This window comes from Centruroides vittatus, unplaced genomic scaffold (genome assembly GCF_030686945.1).
Source record: "Centruroides vittatus isolate TY-2023 unplaced genomic scaffold, ASM3068694v2 scaffold_1015, whole genome shotgun sequence".
Classification (NCBI taxonomy): domain Eukaryota; kingdom Metazoa; phylum Arthropoda; class Arachnida; order Scorpiones; family Buthidae; genus Centruroides; species Centruroides vittatus.
The window spans coordinates 1,100,906-1,119,832 of NW_027122666.1; the positions used below are offsets into that span (position 1 = coordinate 1,100,906).

Sequence of the window (18,927 nt, forward strand, 5' to 3'; positions counted from 1 at the left end):
TACGTCTTTATTGGGAAAATTCTTAAATTCTTTTACTTGAATGGTTTTGATTAAGTCGACGTCGATACAGACGATAAAAGGTTTGGCTCCAATAAAGAATCTGGAATAAATTCATATTTAATAAGTTGTTCTATAGGATGTAGACGAAAACGTCGCAAAGGCAATATCTGGTAGATTGTTTTTATCTACAGGGTGGGGCTTCTTGAACGTTCAGTCGTGCAAGAAGCCTTACTCCGTAGACAAAAACATTGTACCAGGTTGGCCTCAGGCAATGTTTTTGTCGAGATCATATACATTGAATAATTGATTAAGTGTAAAAATTTGTTTTTTGATGTATGAAGAGTGCTTTTGTGTATACATGAAAAATGTAATTTCAGCATGATCGTATTATAGTTTTCATAAGCTTGCAAAGCTACTCTTCAGTGTGAATATCTGAATTGTCTTTATTTTATGCGATACTCGGGAGCAATTGTTACTGAATTGCCACAGATTCTATACAAGGCGTGTAAGGTATGGAATCGCCAAGACGCGCGATTCCCACCTGTTGGTTATAAAGAACTGTCATAACGGAAAAGTCGTTAGGATCGGCCGTTGGAAACGACCGTTAGGAACTTCCGTGGGAAGAACCGTTAAGTTTCGAATCGTCAACCATCGGACGATTGGCCGGCGGGAAGTGACCGTTGGCGGCCGTTGCGGGAACATTCAAATTTGATTGGAGCAGGGTTCGAACGCCGTCGACTATTTAAGCTCGGATCGAGCTCGTATCGGGAGTTCGGATCGTATGGTGTGATCGTATCGGAGGTGATCGGCTGGCATCGGATCGGATCAAGGGAGATCGTCGTTATCGAGGTGCTAACTAACTCTCTCGTTGGAAGTTACGTGTTTGTGTACGAACTTGTTCCTGATTCGGAGGTTTTGTTAATTACAAGTCTGTTTGTTCGTAAGGAGTTCTTTCGACGAATTTGTACGGGAATAGTCGGTTGTCGTTGGATTATTGTTTGTGCATAATTAATTGTAACTCTAATTTGGATTATTTTGTACATTTACTGTAAATATAAAATTTGTGTTTTTCGTCAAACCGACTGAGAGTGGTTATTTTGAACATTACTAGGCGTATGACAGGAGACCACAGGTCGCCATTGCTATATGTAGTGTGGTTATAAGCTCCGTTTTCAACTTGCGATTTCTTTGGATTTATTTGCGATCGGTGAGTGTATTATATTTATCATTTTCTAGCTGTTGACGTGCGCTTACCAACGCCGTCTCACTTTTTAAAATCGGTTTAGTTTTTCGGGTGTTACGGGCCTATTTTGGCCGAGACCACGTGGTTGACTTTCGGACGGTTTTCTTTTCGCCTAATTCGTGTCGTACGTTTTTATGGATCATACCGCTGTGTTCAACTTGCTATCCCGTTTCGATCGTTAGGTTATTTATCAATTTCCGTTAATTATTTCGCTAGTTTTAGCGACCGTTACTTGCCGTATTTGGACTGGTATTTTGGGCACCGTATTAGGCCATAGGCTGTGATTTCCTGGTGGTCTTTAGTAAGGGTCGGTCTGTATATTGTGTTAAAATTTCATGTAAATTGGATCAGTACTTTTCGAGTTAAGGGACGAAAATCCACAAAACGTGAAAGTTCAACGTTATCCCCACGTGCCTGTTGATCCTCTTCCTGACCGTAATTCGTCGCTTGCATCGCTCGCCGCTTCGTTACTTTTGTGTTGTTTTTGACGAACGTTTTCGCTGGTTAGGGTTTATTTTGGCCTTTCTGGTGGCGCAATCGGTTGTTATTTTCCGGAATCTTCGCTCATTCCTTTAACCGATTGGTTTTCGGCCATTTGCCGCCTTGCTTTTGTTTGTAGGGGTGCGTGTTTGGTACCGTTTTGTTCATAATAATCTCCTTTTCTTCTGAGCATCTGTTTTAATGGATCCAGAAGTTCAACAACCTTAAACGGATACTGTTCCTAAGGAGCGGTGTGATTCTCCTGATATTCCTACTGCTACTGGTTCGCTCGAGGAGAATATTCTTGAGGAGGCCAGCAACCAACTGGGAAAGATTCTAAACCTCCTGCCAGAAACTTATAGCCAGGGCCGAATTTAGATGAAAACAGGCCCTAGGCTATTCCACTTATGACGCCCTTTCACCTCCCAAGTCACACAACTAAGGTAATCAACCAATATCTTGGTAGAAAGCTCAACCAAGAAGGGACAAGGAGCAGCCATGCTGTGCTTGTTTTCACAAAGAATAAGAACGACTCTGAGCAGGGCCCAGATATTAAAAAGATCAAGTCCACAATCATGAAATCCATTAAACCACAACAAATCCAGGTCAGTGTAAAGGGGATTAGAGATATAAAAGATGACGGCTTTTGTGTACGGGTCGGATCACAGGAGGAGGGACAAAACCTCATGAACGCTATCAACAGCATCGATAGCATAAAAGAAAAGATCAAATGTACTGTCTCATCTGGAAGGCAACCAAGGATTATCCTCCTGAATGTTCCAAATTCTATTGAAGACGAAGAACTCCTCGTTCTGGCTTATGAACAGAACAAATTTTTACAGATCACCAAAAAATACTAAATCTGTACTAATATACAAATACTAAATCTGTACTAATATAAAAATACTAAATCTGTACTAATATAAAAATACTAAATAAATACTAAATCAAGATTGTACTAATCCTATTGAAAAATAGTAGGATTAGTACAATCTTCAGAAAAGGGAGGATCAAAGAAAATTGCCGGCACGTGGTAATTGCTGTGCCACCTTCCATCAGAAACCTACTAGTGGCAAAGAAACACCTCTCCTTATCCTGGGCCAACATCAAAGCGGACGACTACATTCTTGTAGTCTGCTGCTACAACTGTTGCGGATTTAACCATCATGCCAGTGACTGCCCAAACACCCAGCAGTGTAGTCACTGTGCCAAGTAACATTGCTACACAGAATGCCGCCGTCTCGAAAACGCCCTGTGCTGTACGAACTGCAAGAAGGCCAACGCCAATCAGCCAATAGACATGAAGTTCAGAACTGATCACAATGCCTTTGACCCAATTTGTCCTATAACAACAAGAATCAAATACAACACAGCGAGCCAAACCAACTATGGCCACTAGCCAGCACCCAGTAACCACACAGTCTTCCAGCCAACTGATAATCCTGCAGATCAATCTACAAAGAGGTAAGGCTCCATCATCCCTCCTTATTAAGACCGCCAGGATCTCGATGCAGACATAATTGTCATTCAAGAGCCGTACCTTTTCAACGATCAACTCTCACATTTTGGCAGCTGGGCTACCATCCCCCAAAGCTTTAATTCTGGAACTAAGACTGCAATCCTAATCAGGAATACCAACATAACTGTTCAATTCTTGCCTCAATTGTCCACCGGCTACGTCACTACTGGGCCTATTTATACCCAAAACAACGCCTTCTTTATCTCTTCGATTTACTGCTCTCCTTTCGAGCGCATCGAGCCTCTTCTCGAAGACCTTCATCGGATCAGCAACACTGTGGCAGACCGGCCGTGGATCATTTCTGGGGATGCCAATGCGAAATCCTTCCTTTGGCATAGCCCTAGGGAGGATCCCCGTGGCTTCCTTCTGCTCGAGCTGATAGCAGCTCTCCATCTTACTTCATGCAATTCAAGTCCCCTCCCCACCTACTTCTTGCCAAGGGGTGAAAGCTGGGTTGATGTCACCCTGGCTAACACTCCCATGGCTCCCATGATCAGTCACTGTTCTACTATCACGAACCCCAGTGCGAGTGACCACAGGTATATAGTGACACACCTTGATATCAATGTGAACGACAGCAGGCCTTCCGAAAAGGACTACCGCACCCAGTGGCCACTTTTCCAAGAACTGATTAAGACCAACTTGACTATTGATGTTCCTATCACGAATATGACAATCACTGAACTTGACAACTGTGTTTCTCAACTCAACAGGGTCATACTTCACAGCCATAAAATGGCAAGCAAAAGCACAGGAAATAAGAAATCTATGGCCCCCTGGTGGGACAATGAATTAGCTAGCCATCGCCTGGAGGTCCAAAGGCTACGTAAACTGTATTGCCGACAGACAGACACACACGCCAGAGCGGCCCACAAGGCCTGCTACATTGAAAAATTCAACTCATACAAAACTCTGATCAACCATAAGCGTCACCAGGCATGGAGAAAATTCTGCTGCAGCTTCAACACACCCTGGTGTGAGCCTTACTACATTGTCTTTAAGAAGAAGGGCAAGGCAAACACCCCTGCGGCGGTCATGACGAGCGGTGGCACCTTCACTAATACTCTGCCGGAAACCATGAGGGAGCTTTTCAATTACCATTTTCCTGAGAACACTGAAGACATGGATAGTGAATTTCACCTCAATACTTGCTCCGGCTTCAGAGACCCACCTGATGAACAGGATGATCTTCCGTTCTCTTTTAATGAAGTCGCCCATGCTATTAAACTTATTAAAGTCAAAAAGGCGCCAGGAATTGATCAGATTACAAAGAAAATGGTAATGGAAGCCTTCGCGGCTATCCCAACTACTTTTGTCACCACTTTTAACCGTTGCCTCTTGCTGGGTAATTCATCAGTAAGCGCCCGGGTGACACCCCCACCCATCCTAAGGACTACAGACCTATCAACCTCCTTTCCATCTTGGGGAAGATCCTCGACAGGCTGATAAACAGCAGGATCCTTCGCCACGTTAGAACTAACAACCACCATTGTTCCCACCAACATGGTTTTACCACTGGTAAGTTAACTATCGCCGCTCTTTCTACCATTGTTAAGCATATACAAAATGCAAAAGAATAAGATAAGCACACCCTGCTTATCTCTATTGACTTCCAGGTTGCATTTCACAATTTATAGTGGCCTTTTATCCTTCGGCAACTCCAGGCTTATCACTGCCCACGAAACTTCTTCTCGGTCTGCTGTAGCTTTCTAGAGGACCGCCAGGCAGGTCTGTACTCTCCCACATTCAACTATGTTCATCGTGTCACTAAAGGCTGCCCCCAGGGCTCCATCTCTGGCCCTGGCCTATGGACTATTGTGCACAACGATCTTCTAACCACCCTCAATGGCTTGAATGATGCCCTCGTCCAACGTTACGCCGATGACACTGTCATCCTGGTATCCAACCAAAACAGTGGTAATCTCCCTGTTCTCGGTAAGAACATCCTCAGCAAGGTGGTGGACTGGAGCAACCATGTGAAGCTCCCTATAAATTACAGTAAATCTTCATACATCATCTTCTCTAAAAACACTCCTTTCCAGAAAAGCCCGAGGATCCACATTGATGGGAACTGTCTCCAAAGGAAGACTGAGTTCCCTATTTTGGGTGGTCCTTGAACATCAACTTCAGTCGACAAGACACATCGAGACGGTCAGTGCTAAGGCGGCCCGGGTTTCAAATGCCCTCTCTAGTATAGCCAAGAACACCTAGGGCGTCGGCTATAAGGCTGCCCGGCACATTCATTTAGGAGCTATCGAACCGATTCTCCTTTATGCTGCCCCCATTTGGGCAGCTGCCACCAAGAAAGTACATTCGCAACGTAAACTCCTCGAGGCTCAGAGGATTGCTGCCCTACGTATCTGCAGGGCATATCGCACGGCCCCTACCTTCGCCCTGCTTGTCATCGCCGGCCTTCTTCTGGCCCACATCAAAGCCAGGATGCTCATGTGGCTTTGGCACACTAATAATCACTCAAAGGAATAATGAAGGAAAAGGAAAAGTGCAATAACTGCAAAGACTTCTTACTGACTCTCGACTCACAGCTCAAGGAGGACCTGAATCGCTATAAGGTCGAAAGTAAATCCACCAATCCAAATAGTTATCAAGAATATCCTTGGATTCTGAATCGGGCCTCCCATACCCATCAAATGGACGTCTCTATCTACACAGATGGTTCACTCCACAGTGGCAGAGTTGGTGCCGTTTTTGTTCTGTTTAATCACAGAAACAACACTATGCACAGGTCCGCATTCAGACTGGGACCCCACTGCTCTGTTCCACAGGCCGAGATCCTCGTGATCTATAAGGCTGTGGAACAAGTGTACGAGGAGTGGTTCCCCCATCGAATGGACATTTGTGTTTACACGGACTTATTGACTGCTCTCCACTCCCTCTACAGTCCATACAACAGAAGTGAAAACATTTCAAAGATTCACCACCTACTTTCTACAAATACGCACAGGCTCACGCTTCACTTCAAGTGGATTCGTGGGTACTCTGGTGTCCCCGGCAATGAGGCTGCAGACCAGCTTGCAAAGCAGGCTGCCAGTTCCAGCCTCATCTACTCTTACAGCAAGATCCCCAGATCTAAAGTTAAGCTCTGGGCTTACGACCAGGCCTTCAAACTATGGCAGCGTGAATGGGACAATGGTGATACGGGGAGAACAACTTATGAATTTATCCCGGACATTGGTGATAGGTTAAAGTGGACTTACTTCACTCCGAACTACCAACTGACTCAATTAATCACCGGGCATGGCTGCTTCAATGCATACCTGAAGAGATTTAACATCAAATCTATCGATACCTCCCGTGTGATAACTCTTCGATTCAAGACACCAGGCACCTACTCTGGGACTGCAAGTTCTACGAGCAACAACGGATAAGGCTGATGGGCGGGGTACTCAAGAATAATTACAGCTGGCCCTGCTCACATAGCAAGCTACTTAAGGACCGAAATGTCTACAGTGCCATTATCGCCTTTCTGAGATCAACTGCAACCCTTGACCCTCCTAATGCCCATCAACGAACTAGCACCAACTGAAGACCCCTCCTCAAGGGCTCCTTTTAGTAAGCGGGCTTCGTCCCACCCTGATGGCATTCTGGGTATAATTACTCCGTAACTGGTTTTTTCTGTACTTAGTATCCCTGTTTGTGTAAATCGGTTTATTGCATATCGTGTACTTTAGGTATCCCGTTGTAATAATTTATTCCTATGTTACTTTTCTGTAATTTTGTATGCTTGTAACTCTGTATGAATTTTATACCTTTGTTTTCCTCATGTACCAACTCCCCAATTATTTGTACTGTTTTCCTGGCCATTTATTCTTTTCGGGTTTGTTTTGTAACGGCCGTATTTTTAATCTTTACCTCCGCGATTACCTCTGTATTGTCTTGGTTTTGCCATTTGTACACCTGTATTTGTTTACTCTTCTTCGCGGCATTGTCATGTCTCGGTTCCAGTTTGATGTATATGCATATCCCTACTTCCTTATATTGTACACCTGTCCTCGCGCATTTCTGTTTCATGGTGTCAACGCCGCGACCTCTGTATTGCCCTTAGCTACGCCAATTATGTTTTTGTATATATTATTTCATTATTTCAAAGTTATGTTTCCCTCTACATTGTATTGCATTTCTTCGGTTAATTATCTATGTAACCTCAATTTATATATCCTCTGTATATAATCAATGTATCCTCTGATATCCAATGTAACCCTTACTGTTTATATTTACTTCCCGATGTGGCTCACGACCTCCCCCCTTCATCTCCTAACTTCTGTTTCCACCTTCATTTCCTTGGCCTCTGACATCAATCACTTTCCCTTCCGTCTAAGACCTTCTCACTTCATTTCATCTCCTTAGAGGAAATACCTTTGAGTAACACCTCCTAAACACTTTCCATAACTACTTATATACAAGGCGTATGAAATGACTATTTTTAGCTAATTTTTAAAACTTTAAGTACTGTTTCCCAATTTGCCCAAAGTTGGATGATTGCACAGACCGATGATAAGTCTATGCAATCAGCCAACTTTGGGCTACTTCGAGAAGCATTAACCAAGATATAAAGAGAGAATATTTTAAAGTACTGTTTTCTCTTTTCTCTCCATTTAACTCACGGCTAAGAATTTAATAAAATTGTATAACATATACCAGTATATATATATTTTATATAACATTAGTGATTATTTATTATATATATATATATATATAATAAATAATCCATTAAAAATGTTTTCCATTATTAGATTTATATAATTACAAAGATAGATATATAAAATAGTATTTGTTGTTTATTCATATTGTACAAAATTTTTTCTTTTCTTATTTATTATTCTATAATATTTAATTTTATAAAAAAAAGGAAAAAACATTCAAACTGTACATTAAACATACCCGAAAATGTTTCCATATTTTTTTACCCATTCTTCGGCACATTTATTTCTCTATACAAAATAAACAAAGAAATCGTACGACCATTTATATTTTTTATCAAAATAAATGATATTTAAATTATACCTTTTCATGAAATTCTTTCATATTTCCTGTTATGAAATGAGGTTTTGGTCCCGGAATACCGTATCTTTGGAATAAATTCATTCTTCTCTTTCTCCATCTAATTTGAAATGATTTACATTTTATTAATTGGCATTAATAAATATTAGAAGTATTAAACAATGATTAATTAGCATTTGTTAATTGGTGATTCTGCTCACTAATGGCTTTAATGGCATCGCTAATATGTGTTTCTCCATCCTGCGAGTCTTAATCTTAGCGCCCCTTACAAATTACTGCAAATATACCGTAAATTCCTATTCCTGTCGCCATGAAAAATACTTTGAATTGAGTTTGAACGATATTATGTAAGTTACTAGTCCTAAACAGTTTATTAGGCTACTTGCAGGTCGAGAAACTCATCACCATTAGCCATACGCTCGATTTTGCAAAGCTATAAATCCATATATATAATGCAAATGTTAACAATTATACTGTTGAAGATCTCAGTTTCATTGTTCCATTTTTTCGTTATTTCATAATTAAAACCAGGAGTGCCTTTATGCTTCTTAATTAGGGACGCCTTTGGCCTCTTTGACGACGGCGATAAATTTAATTAAAATAATTCTCGTATCAATATATTTCAAAACATCAAAAATTCTATTACCAAATTTTCTTAGAAACTTTCATGTGTGGGTCTCTCTGAGCGCAAGCTCTGAGTTGGAGGCCCGAAAACCCGACCTCGGAGCCTGCCATAAAACGATTTTAAAAGAAATACAGTGAAACCTTGCTTTACAAGCACCTCGCATAACAAGTGTTTCGCATAACGAGCAAAATAAATTGTAAAAATATGAGTCGTTTAACGAGCGATATTTCGCATAACGAGTGATGAGGAGAGGGAAAGTTTCGAATTGTGCGCATACGTCATGTTCCATCAGTCCGTGTTTAGCATTCGTTCAGCTAGCATCTTACAGTTAGTGTTGTTTGTGATCACACATTTTTCCAAACTTATGTTCACACACATTATTTAGAAACATCAACAACCATAGCCCGTTATATAATAAACACGCCAAACGATATGCCAAATTCTTAGGCTATGTAAAGGCTATAATTACATATTAAAAAATTAATTTGACTAGAGGTAGGCAGTTATGCTTCCATCTCAAATTAAATTTAATGACCGATTCCCAATTAAATTCCAGAAATGTCTAAATTAAAAATTATTTATTTATAATTATTAAATTTAATACGAGATGGAAACGTAACTGCCTACTTCTAGTAAAATTAATTAATTTCTAATATCTAAACATAAACTTTACGTAGCCCAATAATTTGGTATATTGTTTGGTGTGTTTATCGGACAAATTATCTGATTTTTTTTTGTTTTCTGCAAAATTCGAATTCGTATTTCAGGTTGGTTCATTCCGCGCTAGAAGAAAAGATGATGATTCACGCTCCATAACAATGTTTATTGTATAATTTTCTTTGAATAAACATTACACATAAAATATTTGAGTACTTTTTCAGCGTGGAACGCATTATCGTATTTTACATTAATTTATATGGAAAAAATTGTTTCGCTTAACGAGTTTTTCGCATTACGAGAAGACTGGAACGAATTATGCTCGTTAAGCGTGATTCCACTGTATAGTTATACTTATTCTACAGTTGACGGGACTTTCTCTTTAACACCAGCTTGGTGTATAGATATAAATACAGGTAGGCCTCCTACAACGCAATAGAAACATTCCTTCAAAATACCGCGTTGTGAGAAATCGCATTATACGAGACACCAACTTAATACAAAAACTGGCATTCAGTTCTAAAAAGAGAAAAACTGCCTTTTATGGTATAACATTTTCATCATTTTTTAAAATTTATGTACATAAAAGGCTTAAACAAAATTCAACATCATATAAAAACTAAAAAGATTATGATTTCAAGTAAAAATAAAAAAGAAACATGATGTTATGCTCACAAATTCAGTCCTCATCGTCACTTATTATAGTTGTTCGAAAATGTTTGACTGGCCTTATTTTTCAGATCTGAGCTTGTTTCATCAAGTTCCACTGCACTTATGTGATCCGTTGCGATTTTCCTGTTATGTGAAAGATAATTCGTTTCTAAATATCCTAAACCGCGTTGTAAGAAAATTTCCGCGTTGGAGCGAAAACGCGTTGTAACGGTACCGCGTTGTAGGAGGCCTACTTGTACATTCATTGTATAGTTCAAATAGAAAAAGCACATTATGCCTAAAAATTGTTGCGTTCCTTTTTGCACATTGTATGCTGGATCTAAAACTTCTGAAGGATTAAACAATACATTTCATAAAATCCCATCAAATGAAGCACTGAGACAGAAGTGGTTAATGAAGATATTACTTGTTGTTAACATTTATAGCTTCCTACAAAACTCATCTCTACCCTCAAAATTAAGTCGTTTGATATTTTATAATTAAAAATATATAACATTTTAATAAAAAACTCTCATAATAGATGACGCTACATATAATTTTATGTATGTATGTATTATTATTATTATTAATTAAAAAGTGATTTTTAAAATAAAATCTTTAACAGCCGCAGCTCGTTGCTAAATGTTGCTCGTTTCCTAAATGACAAATTTATCGCGTGTAGATCATGTTTACTGACATAAAACTATCATACCAAAGAAGGCGTTACTGCTTTCTTAATTTTTGTCACAATTATACAGTACGTATATCGGATAACACTGAAACGAAATTATTTCCATTCGACCAGTATATATTCTAGGGTATACCTTTAAAACAGTCATAAAGTAACTGTAATATAGTGTAATTAAAGAACACTAAAAATATAATACAAAGTACGTACAAACTTTTATATTTTTCACCAGCACATGCTGATAAAATTTCCACAAAAACATCTTTTAAAAAATACAACCTCTAAAACCATTTTGGAATAACTCTAATAACAGTTATTCCAGTTAACAGTTAACAGTTATTTTCATGTAAAAAAGGAAATTATTTAACAAATTGTGAAGATACATACCAACTTTAACAAAAAATTACCACACATTCACTAATACATCACAGTATATGACCATTACACAATAAGTTACTTTTTTTCTGTCACGCCCTTTATCATATTGTACCAACTGTTGATCAATTTGCATACCATTTGAAACATTTGCCAAATTTTTACTATTAACTTTTATAATTTCAATATGTTCCTTAAATTTACGTTTATATGTATTTTTTTCAGAATGAATTTTTTTTGTTATTTTTAGCAATCTGGCAATTACTATTTTTTATATGATTCAACCACGGAGAATTATTATATTTCAATCTTATTGCTGCTTCATGCTCTTTGATTCTTAATTCTAAGGTCCTACTGGTTTCTCCTATATAATCTTCTTGGTTTAGATAATTACAATTAATTTTATATACTACACCTGATTTTTTTCAATTTGTTAATATTCTTATTGTATCTTTTATTCTAATTATAAACACAATGTGAAATTTTATTGATCAAAGACGGGGCCCAAAACTATATTTTCTTTTTTCAGGATTTTACTACAATCATTAAAAATATTATTAATATAGGGGAAGGTTTTATAATTTTTGTCTTTTTATATTTGGTATTAAATCTGTTTTTATAATACAGTTTGCGCCAAATTTTTAAAATACTCATGGGGTAATCGTTCAATATAAACTTATTGTCCAAATCTATTAATTCAATTTTACGTTCTGTATTATTAGTAGTTCTAGTATATATATATTTTTAAAACCATTATGTATGTGTTCTTTTTTTATAGTATCTGGTATCAGTGCCGTAACTAGAGCGGTGCCAGAGGTGCCCAGGCACAGGCGTTGACCCTGGGGCGCAGAAATGACTTGGACCAAGTTTTGGGTCATAGTTTGGGGGCTCGCATTGGGCGCATAAAAGGCTAGTTACGGCGCTGTCTGATATACAAGAGTGATAATTAATGGTTTTATCTATGTTACAAGATTTTTTTTATACGTTTTAAGTAAGAAATTATTTATTCCATTAGTTATTCTTGTATCTAAAAAATTTATTTGGTTATGTTTTTCTAATCCTATATCAAATTTTATATCTTTTTTATCACAATTCCCACGAGATTAGATGACTTTGATTTGACAGAAAAGATTACATTGTATTCTTATCTTCAGGCTTAAATATCTTTTTATTATTGTGTTATCATATAACAGAAAAATATATTGATGAAAGAATTATAATATCGGGCACGTTGTCTAGTAAAGCAGTTTAAATACGGCCTATTTTTGTCTCTCCGATCTGTGAGCAGTGAAAGGAACTTTCAACCACACACACGATGAGTTTGATTAAAAGGTCCTCTCATGGCCTCAAGGCAGAAAACAGTCAAAACTGACAACTGCAGCGATCGGGTAGAGAGGGATAAAGCACAACATATAACGGACACATTATTTCCGAAAAGTTTTGAGGTTTGTCGACCATCCGAATTCGACCTCGGATCTTCCAGACTGGACGATCCTATTGTATTAATAATACAGCTGGATAAACAAGCCAGTGACATATCCCGTTTATTTAAAGTGGATTTTGACACTGGTTTACTGATCCAGCTATAATAAAACCGCTTAACCAAGCAACACGCTCGTTGGTTAATCAACGGGAAGATAAGCAAAAATAAAATCGTTAAAGACATATTTTGAAAATTACATTAATGTATTAATGTAAACTTATTTCGATAATTCTAAATTTATTTTTATAGTTTAAACTTTAAAAAGGAAAAAAAAATCAATTATGTGTGAAACATTCAAGTGTTATTGATGACAATTTAAAGATAAATTATTCAAAATTCATGTTAATTAAGAAATTTGAAAATCGAATCGCAAACTCTGTAAGCATATGTTCATCAATGTTTCGTTTTTAAATTCAGTCAGATAAATCAAGATGACAAACTAGACCTGCATTGCCTACATTTGTATCATCATATCTAACGTACACAATATTGTTATTTGTTAAATGACATTTTCCTATTACAATAAAGAAAAACTAAATAAAAAGAAAAAATTGTCAAGTTTTTCTCGTTAGCGACAACAAAGAAACAGGTTTTTAAAACTATCGAAAAATTGCAACAAAGTACGACCTCCAATTCGTTTTATCACAGTAACTTTAATAATATTAAAGATAAATTTTATGTTTTTAATGCCAAAATATTCTTTCATTAACTGTCCAAGAGTTTTCTTGTTGGAAGCGATTACAGTACTTTCATAAAGAGCATTTCTAATTTAGAAAATCGCATCAGAAATGACGGTTTAGAAAAGTGCTCATAATTCGGACCCCAAAATAAAAATGGAATGTTTTGAAAATAAAGAAAGCAGGACATATTATAGCATAAAATGATTTATTTAAACATGCTTGTGCATTGAGGAAAGAAAATGTTTATTGGAAAAACTCTCAAGTATATTTACCTCTGCCTCTACTCCTAAACATGCTGCATGGACTCAATCAGGACAACGGCACATCATATTTAGTTATGGAATTTAAACACAATTTTTTTCCCATTAAAGTGAAGTACAAAAAAATTTCATGCACTTGGAGGTAAGTCAGTTTTGGCCTCCAAAGTTAAAATCAAAGTGACTTCAAAATAACACTATGGATATTTATTTTAAATCTGTAATGTTAAATTAATACATCTGACAATTTTCCCTAGGGGCCGTCGATAAATTACGTAAGGTATTTTGGAGTGAGTGGGGGTCAAGGATTTCTTACTCAGGGGTAGGGGGTAATAGATCTCGTCTTACGTAATATTCTTATTTTTATTTTTTAATCTCGTTGAGTGGTGGAGTTTTGAATTTGGCTTTAATTTGGCGATTTCTATTAAGAAAGCTTGTTGTAATAACGTCATTTTGTGTGACGTGATAGAATAATAACACTAGCAGACTCACGCACTACACATTTTTTATCGTGGGAGAAAGGCAGTGTGATGGTTTCTCTCTCTCTCTTTTTTTTATTGGTATAAGTGAAACAATCCTATGGGGGTATAAAACTAAAAATACGGTAACCAAAATACATGATACGAAGTAAACATAATACTATCACTAAAAGCCGAATACTAATAAAATTAGTATTCGTCTTTTAGTGAAAACTAAAATGTAAAACTAGAAATTAGAAATTATAGTCTTTTCTTTTTTATATTTTGAACATAATTGTAAAAAGCATCAAACAGTGGCTTCTGAACAAGAATGTCGAGTGAACATGCTTGATAGATCATATGATCGACAACGTCTAGGTTTTCTGCAGAGCAATAGCAAGAGTTAGTTTCTGCCCGGTTATACATCGCCAGGTAGCTTCTAAAATTATCATGTTCAGTAAGTAGTTGAGCAGTAGAAAACGTTAAATCTTTAAATGGCGATCGGAACCTGCATTCAACACTAGAAAAATAAGGTCTTGTTATTCTACCAGTTTTACTGCTTAACCATTGTTGATTCCACTTTTGCATAGCGTTGTCTTGAATATGTTTTTAAGGCTGCTACGTGAGAGACGGATATGAGTGTAGTCCAAGTCAGTGTCATTTTCAGCTGACTTAGCCTCAAAGTCGGCTTTTCCATTTCTTAGTATGCCAGTATGGCCAGGAACAATTATAAAAGTTATCTTATTTACAAGATTTTTTAATATGGTGCTGGGCATATGTGATTTTATTGTTATTGCAATTGGGATTTAATAGAGCTTTTAGGACAGACTCAGAATCACTGTAAATGTTGATAGACAGAGTTTTGTTTGGTAGTGAAGTGGCCCATGAACAGCTTGGTAGACAGCATCTTCTTCAGCTTGATATGTGGGGGTATCTATACCTTTTAACATATTTTGGGCAAAATATGTCAGTTTGGAGGAAGATACAGATACTTGAGCCGACATGAAGGGAGCTTTTGGACCCATTAATGTCTGCATGGTTATCTATGGAGGAAGCAGATGACACCAAATGTACCCTGGGGATAACCTTGTTTACAGGGTGATGATCAGAGATAGTAGGGTAATTGCAATGTGGGAGCATATGAACAGCCATAGATAGGATTGAGACCGTTGTTGAGCCTTGATATTTGTAGTTCTGATGTAGAGGTTTAGAACCTTTTCTACAATGCTTAGTGGCAAAGGAAGGAGCTCTGCTAGTATCAAAGAGGCATTAGTGGCCAGGAACAATTATAAAAAGTGCTGCAGAACTGTTTCTACTAAGAAACAGTTCTGCAGCACTTTGAAATTCTGATGGCAAACTGTCTTTGAAAAGAGAGTAATTTACTTGCTACTGAAGTTTTACTAGTTACATGATCCCAGCTAGAGGCCGCCTGAAGTAGCACTAGTTGTATTGCCCCATTATATAGAGTTTTACAAGCTTTATGATTCAGTCCCCAGTGCACCTGGCACATTTTAGCAGCATGTAGTTTATTTTCTTGGCCATAGCCAAGATGTAATCAATATGGTAAGGGAATGTGGTTTCGCTCTTGTTTTATTTTGTATGACGTTTCTGTTTACACGTGCATTAGCAAGTCGATCTGTCAAAGTTTTTTGCGTCCTTTTGTGAAAATTAAAATTAATATATAAATGAATACTATGACGTTGATTAATGATGATTAATAATTAAAAGATTGTTAATAATTAAAAAATAAAGTTCTTAAAATAAATTGTTCATTCGAATTCATTAAATTTTTATATTTTTAAATTTGTTCACATAAAGTCTTTTATAAATAATAGTACATATTAATTAACAAATTAATATTAATAATTATATATTTTGGAAATAAGGTTTTTACGGTTTCATAAAAAAAATTTTTTTTTGTTAAAATCTTTCTATAAGATCATGCCTAAATATTACGTAATATAGGGAAGGGGAAGGGGCGGGAGATCAAAGAAAATATTACGGTTTATTACACAGGGGTGGGTGGGGGTCTAGAATGGCCGAAATTGCCCTTACGTAATTTATGGACGGCCCCTTACGCTATATTAAAGTTTCAAACGAAAAAGATAAATTTTATTTATCCGAAAAAGGATAATTTTATAAAATGAATTATTACCTGATCCAGAAGGAAATAATACATATAAAAACGGATAGAAGTCCAGCTCCGTAGAAATACATCTTAACTACAACCTATAACACTAGGGCGACTGATTATATTTTAGTGTTCAAGGTTGTATTACGATGCAACGTGATTAGATTAGTTATATTGCTGTTTCCTAAACGAATGGAATTTTTAATACATTTAATTTTTTTAAATGAATTCACGAGGAATGAATTATAAATAATTTCAATTCTTCTGAAATGCAAAAATAATTAAAATTGATTCATTTTTACGTTTATTATTTAAACTGTATTCAAATAATAATATTTAAAATGTATTATTTTATTTCTCTGCCATCTAGTGAATCTTTCAATATACCTTACATCAAATTAAATGAAATACAGTGGTGCCTCATATAACATACAGTACTTAATCCGTTCCAGGTGCACGTCCGTTAAGTGAAACGTCCGTTATACGAAACGCATTTTCCCATAGAAATACATGTTAAAACATCTAATTCGTTCCGCAGCATAAAATAACTGTATTATAAAAAATGGGGTGCGTTCTTTTATTCCTTTGCAAAACTCTGCGCGAGCGACATTTGTTTAAAAATTCCTGCGGAACGCGTTCCTAAATTCCGGTGGGAGTGCGCGCCGTCGAACGGCAAAAACGGCCGCTTGTAGCAGTAGTTTACGGTGGAAAGCAACATGGCGTCCTCCATGGCTCAGATAGTTCGTTTCCGGGTTTATTATGTGGTTTTATGAATGAAAATTTAGAAATTGTGAAAGCGCGAGTCAGCGCACGTGGTGATGTGTCTTTACAAATTTTTTTGAATGGTAGCCGGCATTCTAATTTTTTTCGTAGCTATTTTGAATGCTCTTTCAACAAATAATCCATTTTATGGTTAAATTTTACAATTAGGACCCTTCTTTTGCCTTTAAAAGCTCATATTTTAGAATTATATATTCCTCCATCACAATACTATCGATTGTGCGGGCGCTGCCATCTTTCTTTTTTTCACCGTCGTTCCTAAGTGCCTACAAACAGCAGCGCACTCCCGTAGTAGCGGAGACGCAGAGCGACCGCTATTAAAGAACGCACCCATGGAGCAGTCACCAATTATGCCGGAAAGTCCGTTGTTCGCAGCCAGTCCGTTGCTCGAGTCACGTAACGGCCAAACAGAAAGTTCGTTGTTCGCGTCTCAACGTCATAATATTCATTTTTATATTAATTTTCACAAAAGGACACAAAAAACTTTGACAGATCGACTAGTTACTACACGTGTAAACAGAAACGTCATACAAAATAAAACAAGAGAAAGAAACCACTACACTGCCTTTCTCCCGTGATAAAAAATGTCTAGAGCGTGAGTCTGCTATCGTTATTGTTCTATCACGTCACACGAGATGGCATAGGTACAACGATCGTTCTTAATAGAAACCGCCAAATTGAAACCAAATTTAAAACTCCACCACTCAACGACATCAAAAAATAAAAATAAGAATATTACGTAAGACGAGATCTATTACCCACCTACCCCTGAGTAAGAAATCGTAAGAAATCCTTGACCCCCACCCACCCCAAAATACCTTACGTAATTTATGGACGGCCCCTTAGAGATTTGCAGCATAAAATAAATTCTTACAGAACGAATTGGCTTTCTAACTAATTCTACGTGTTGTGGTTGTATAGACAATTATAATTAGTGCACGCATTTGGTAGATTATTATCATTTTAACAGTCGATTTATTAAATTAATATCGAAAAATTATGTTTACGACATGAAGCGCGGTGTTTCCAACCCTACATGTAGGCCGACATTTAACAACCGTGATGATGTAATAGTGTTGTACTTGATTTATGTACGTGTCAATAAATTATGAAAATTACTTTCTTTAGGCTCTTCAACACGATCTTTTCGCATTATCATTACTGTTCAGTGATACTCCGACACACAAAACGCGTAGAAAGAACACTATGATCTACAAAAGGGGTACTCTCGGGTTCGTATTGGGTACACGACTACAAGATTGAGGATCACATTACTACAAAAGTCATAAAATACTAAATTAATTTTAACCAATAAATAAATATATACTGTATTTTTATATATTACATAACACAATTTTCATCCAGCAACGCATTATTTATGTGAGAGTTGCAGACGATGTCCGTAAATCACGAAATTCTTGTATTTAAATCATAACAATAGATTATATAGAAGAGAGAAAGAGAGAAAAAGAAAAAAAACTCTTGATCTAGACACGCGACGCAAAATGTAAACAACGAGTGTCGGAACACGTTCCAAAACACGTGTTAAAAACGATCCGTCTATGTGAAACGGAAGGGTAGAATTCTGACACGAAAGCCCATAAATAAATAGAATTGTGACACAAAAGCTCATAAATAGGTGAAATTCTGACTCGAGTGCTCATAAATAGTCGATCTCTAAGAAGACAACTTCGGAAGGGGGGAACAGTTTAATAGATAGAAAAACATCGCGCTTGAATCGTAAAAGTTCCTAGATGACAGAAATCGCAATTAACGGGCTAAATTATGAGTTCGAGTCTTGTAAATTTATCAACAATCTCCGAACACAATGGTCAAAAAGGCGCCAGATGGACACTCCGAATCGGACCTTTTCCATGACCC

General features: G+C 37.0%; 1 protein-coding gene across 1 annotated transcript in view; it reads right to left on the reverse strand.

Annotated features, from left to right (window-relative positions):
• Nucleotides 1-16,414, reverse strand: part of LOC136986273 (uncharacterized) — a 43,261-nt gene extending 26,847 nt beyond the window's left edge. Inside the window, exons 1-4 of the mRNA XM_067283767.1 lie at nucleotides 16,291-16,414; nucleotides 8,265-8,361; nucleotides 8,142-8,191; nucleotides 4-100 (exon numbers count right to left, since the gene is read on the reverse strand). Of these exons, the coding sequence (XP_067139868.1) occupies nucleotides 4-100; nucleotides 8,142-8,191; nucleotides 8,265-8,361; nucleotides 16,291-16,352 (306 nt within the window). The 5' untranslated portion in view covers nucleotides 16,353-16,414. The remainder of the gene's footprint in view (nucleotides 1-3; nucleotides 101-8,141; nucleotides 8,192-8,264; nucleotides 8,362-16,290) is intronic.
• Nucleotides 16,415-18,927: the final 2,513 nt, after the last annotated feature.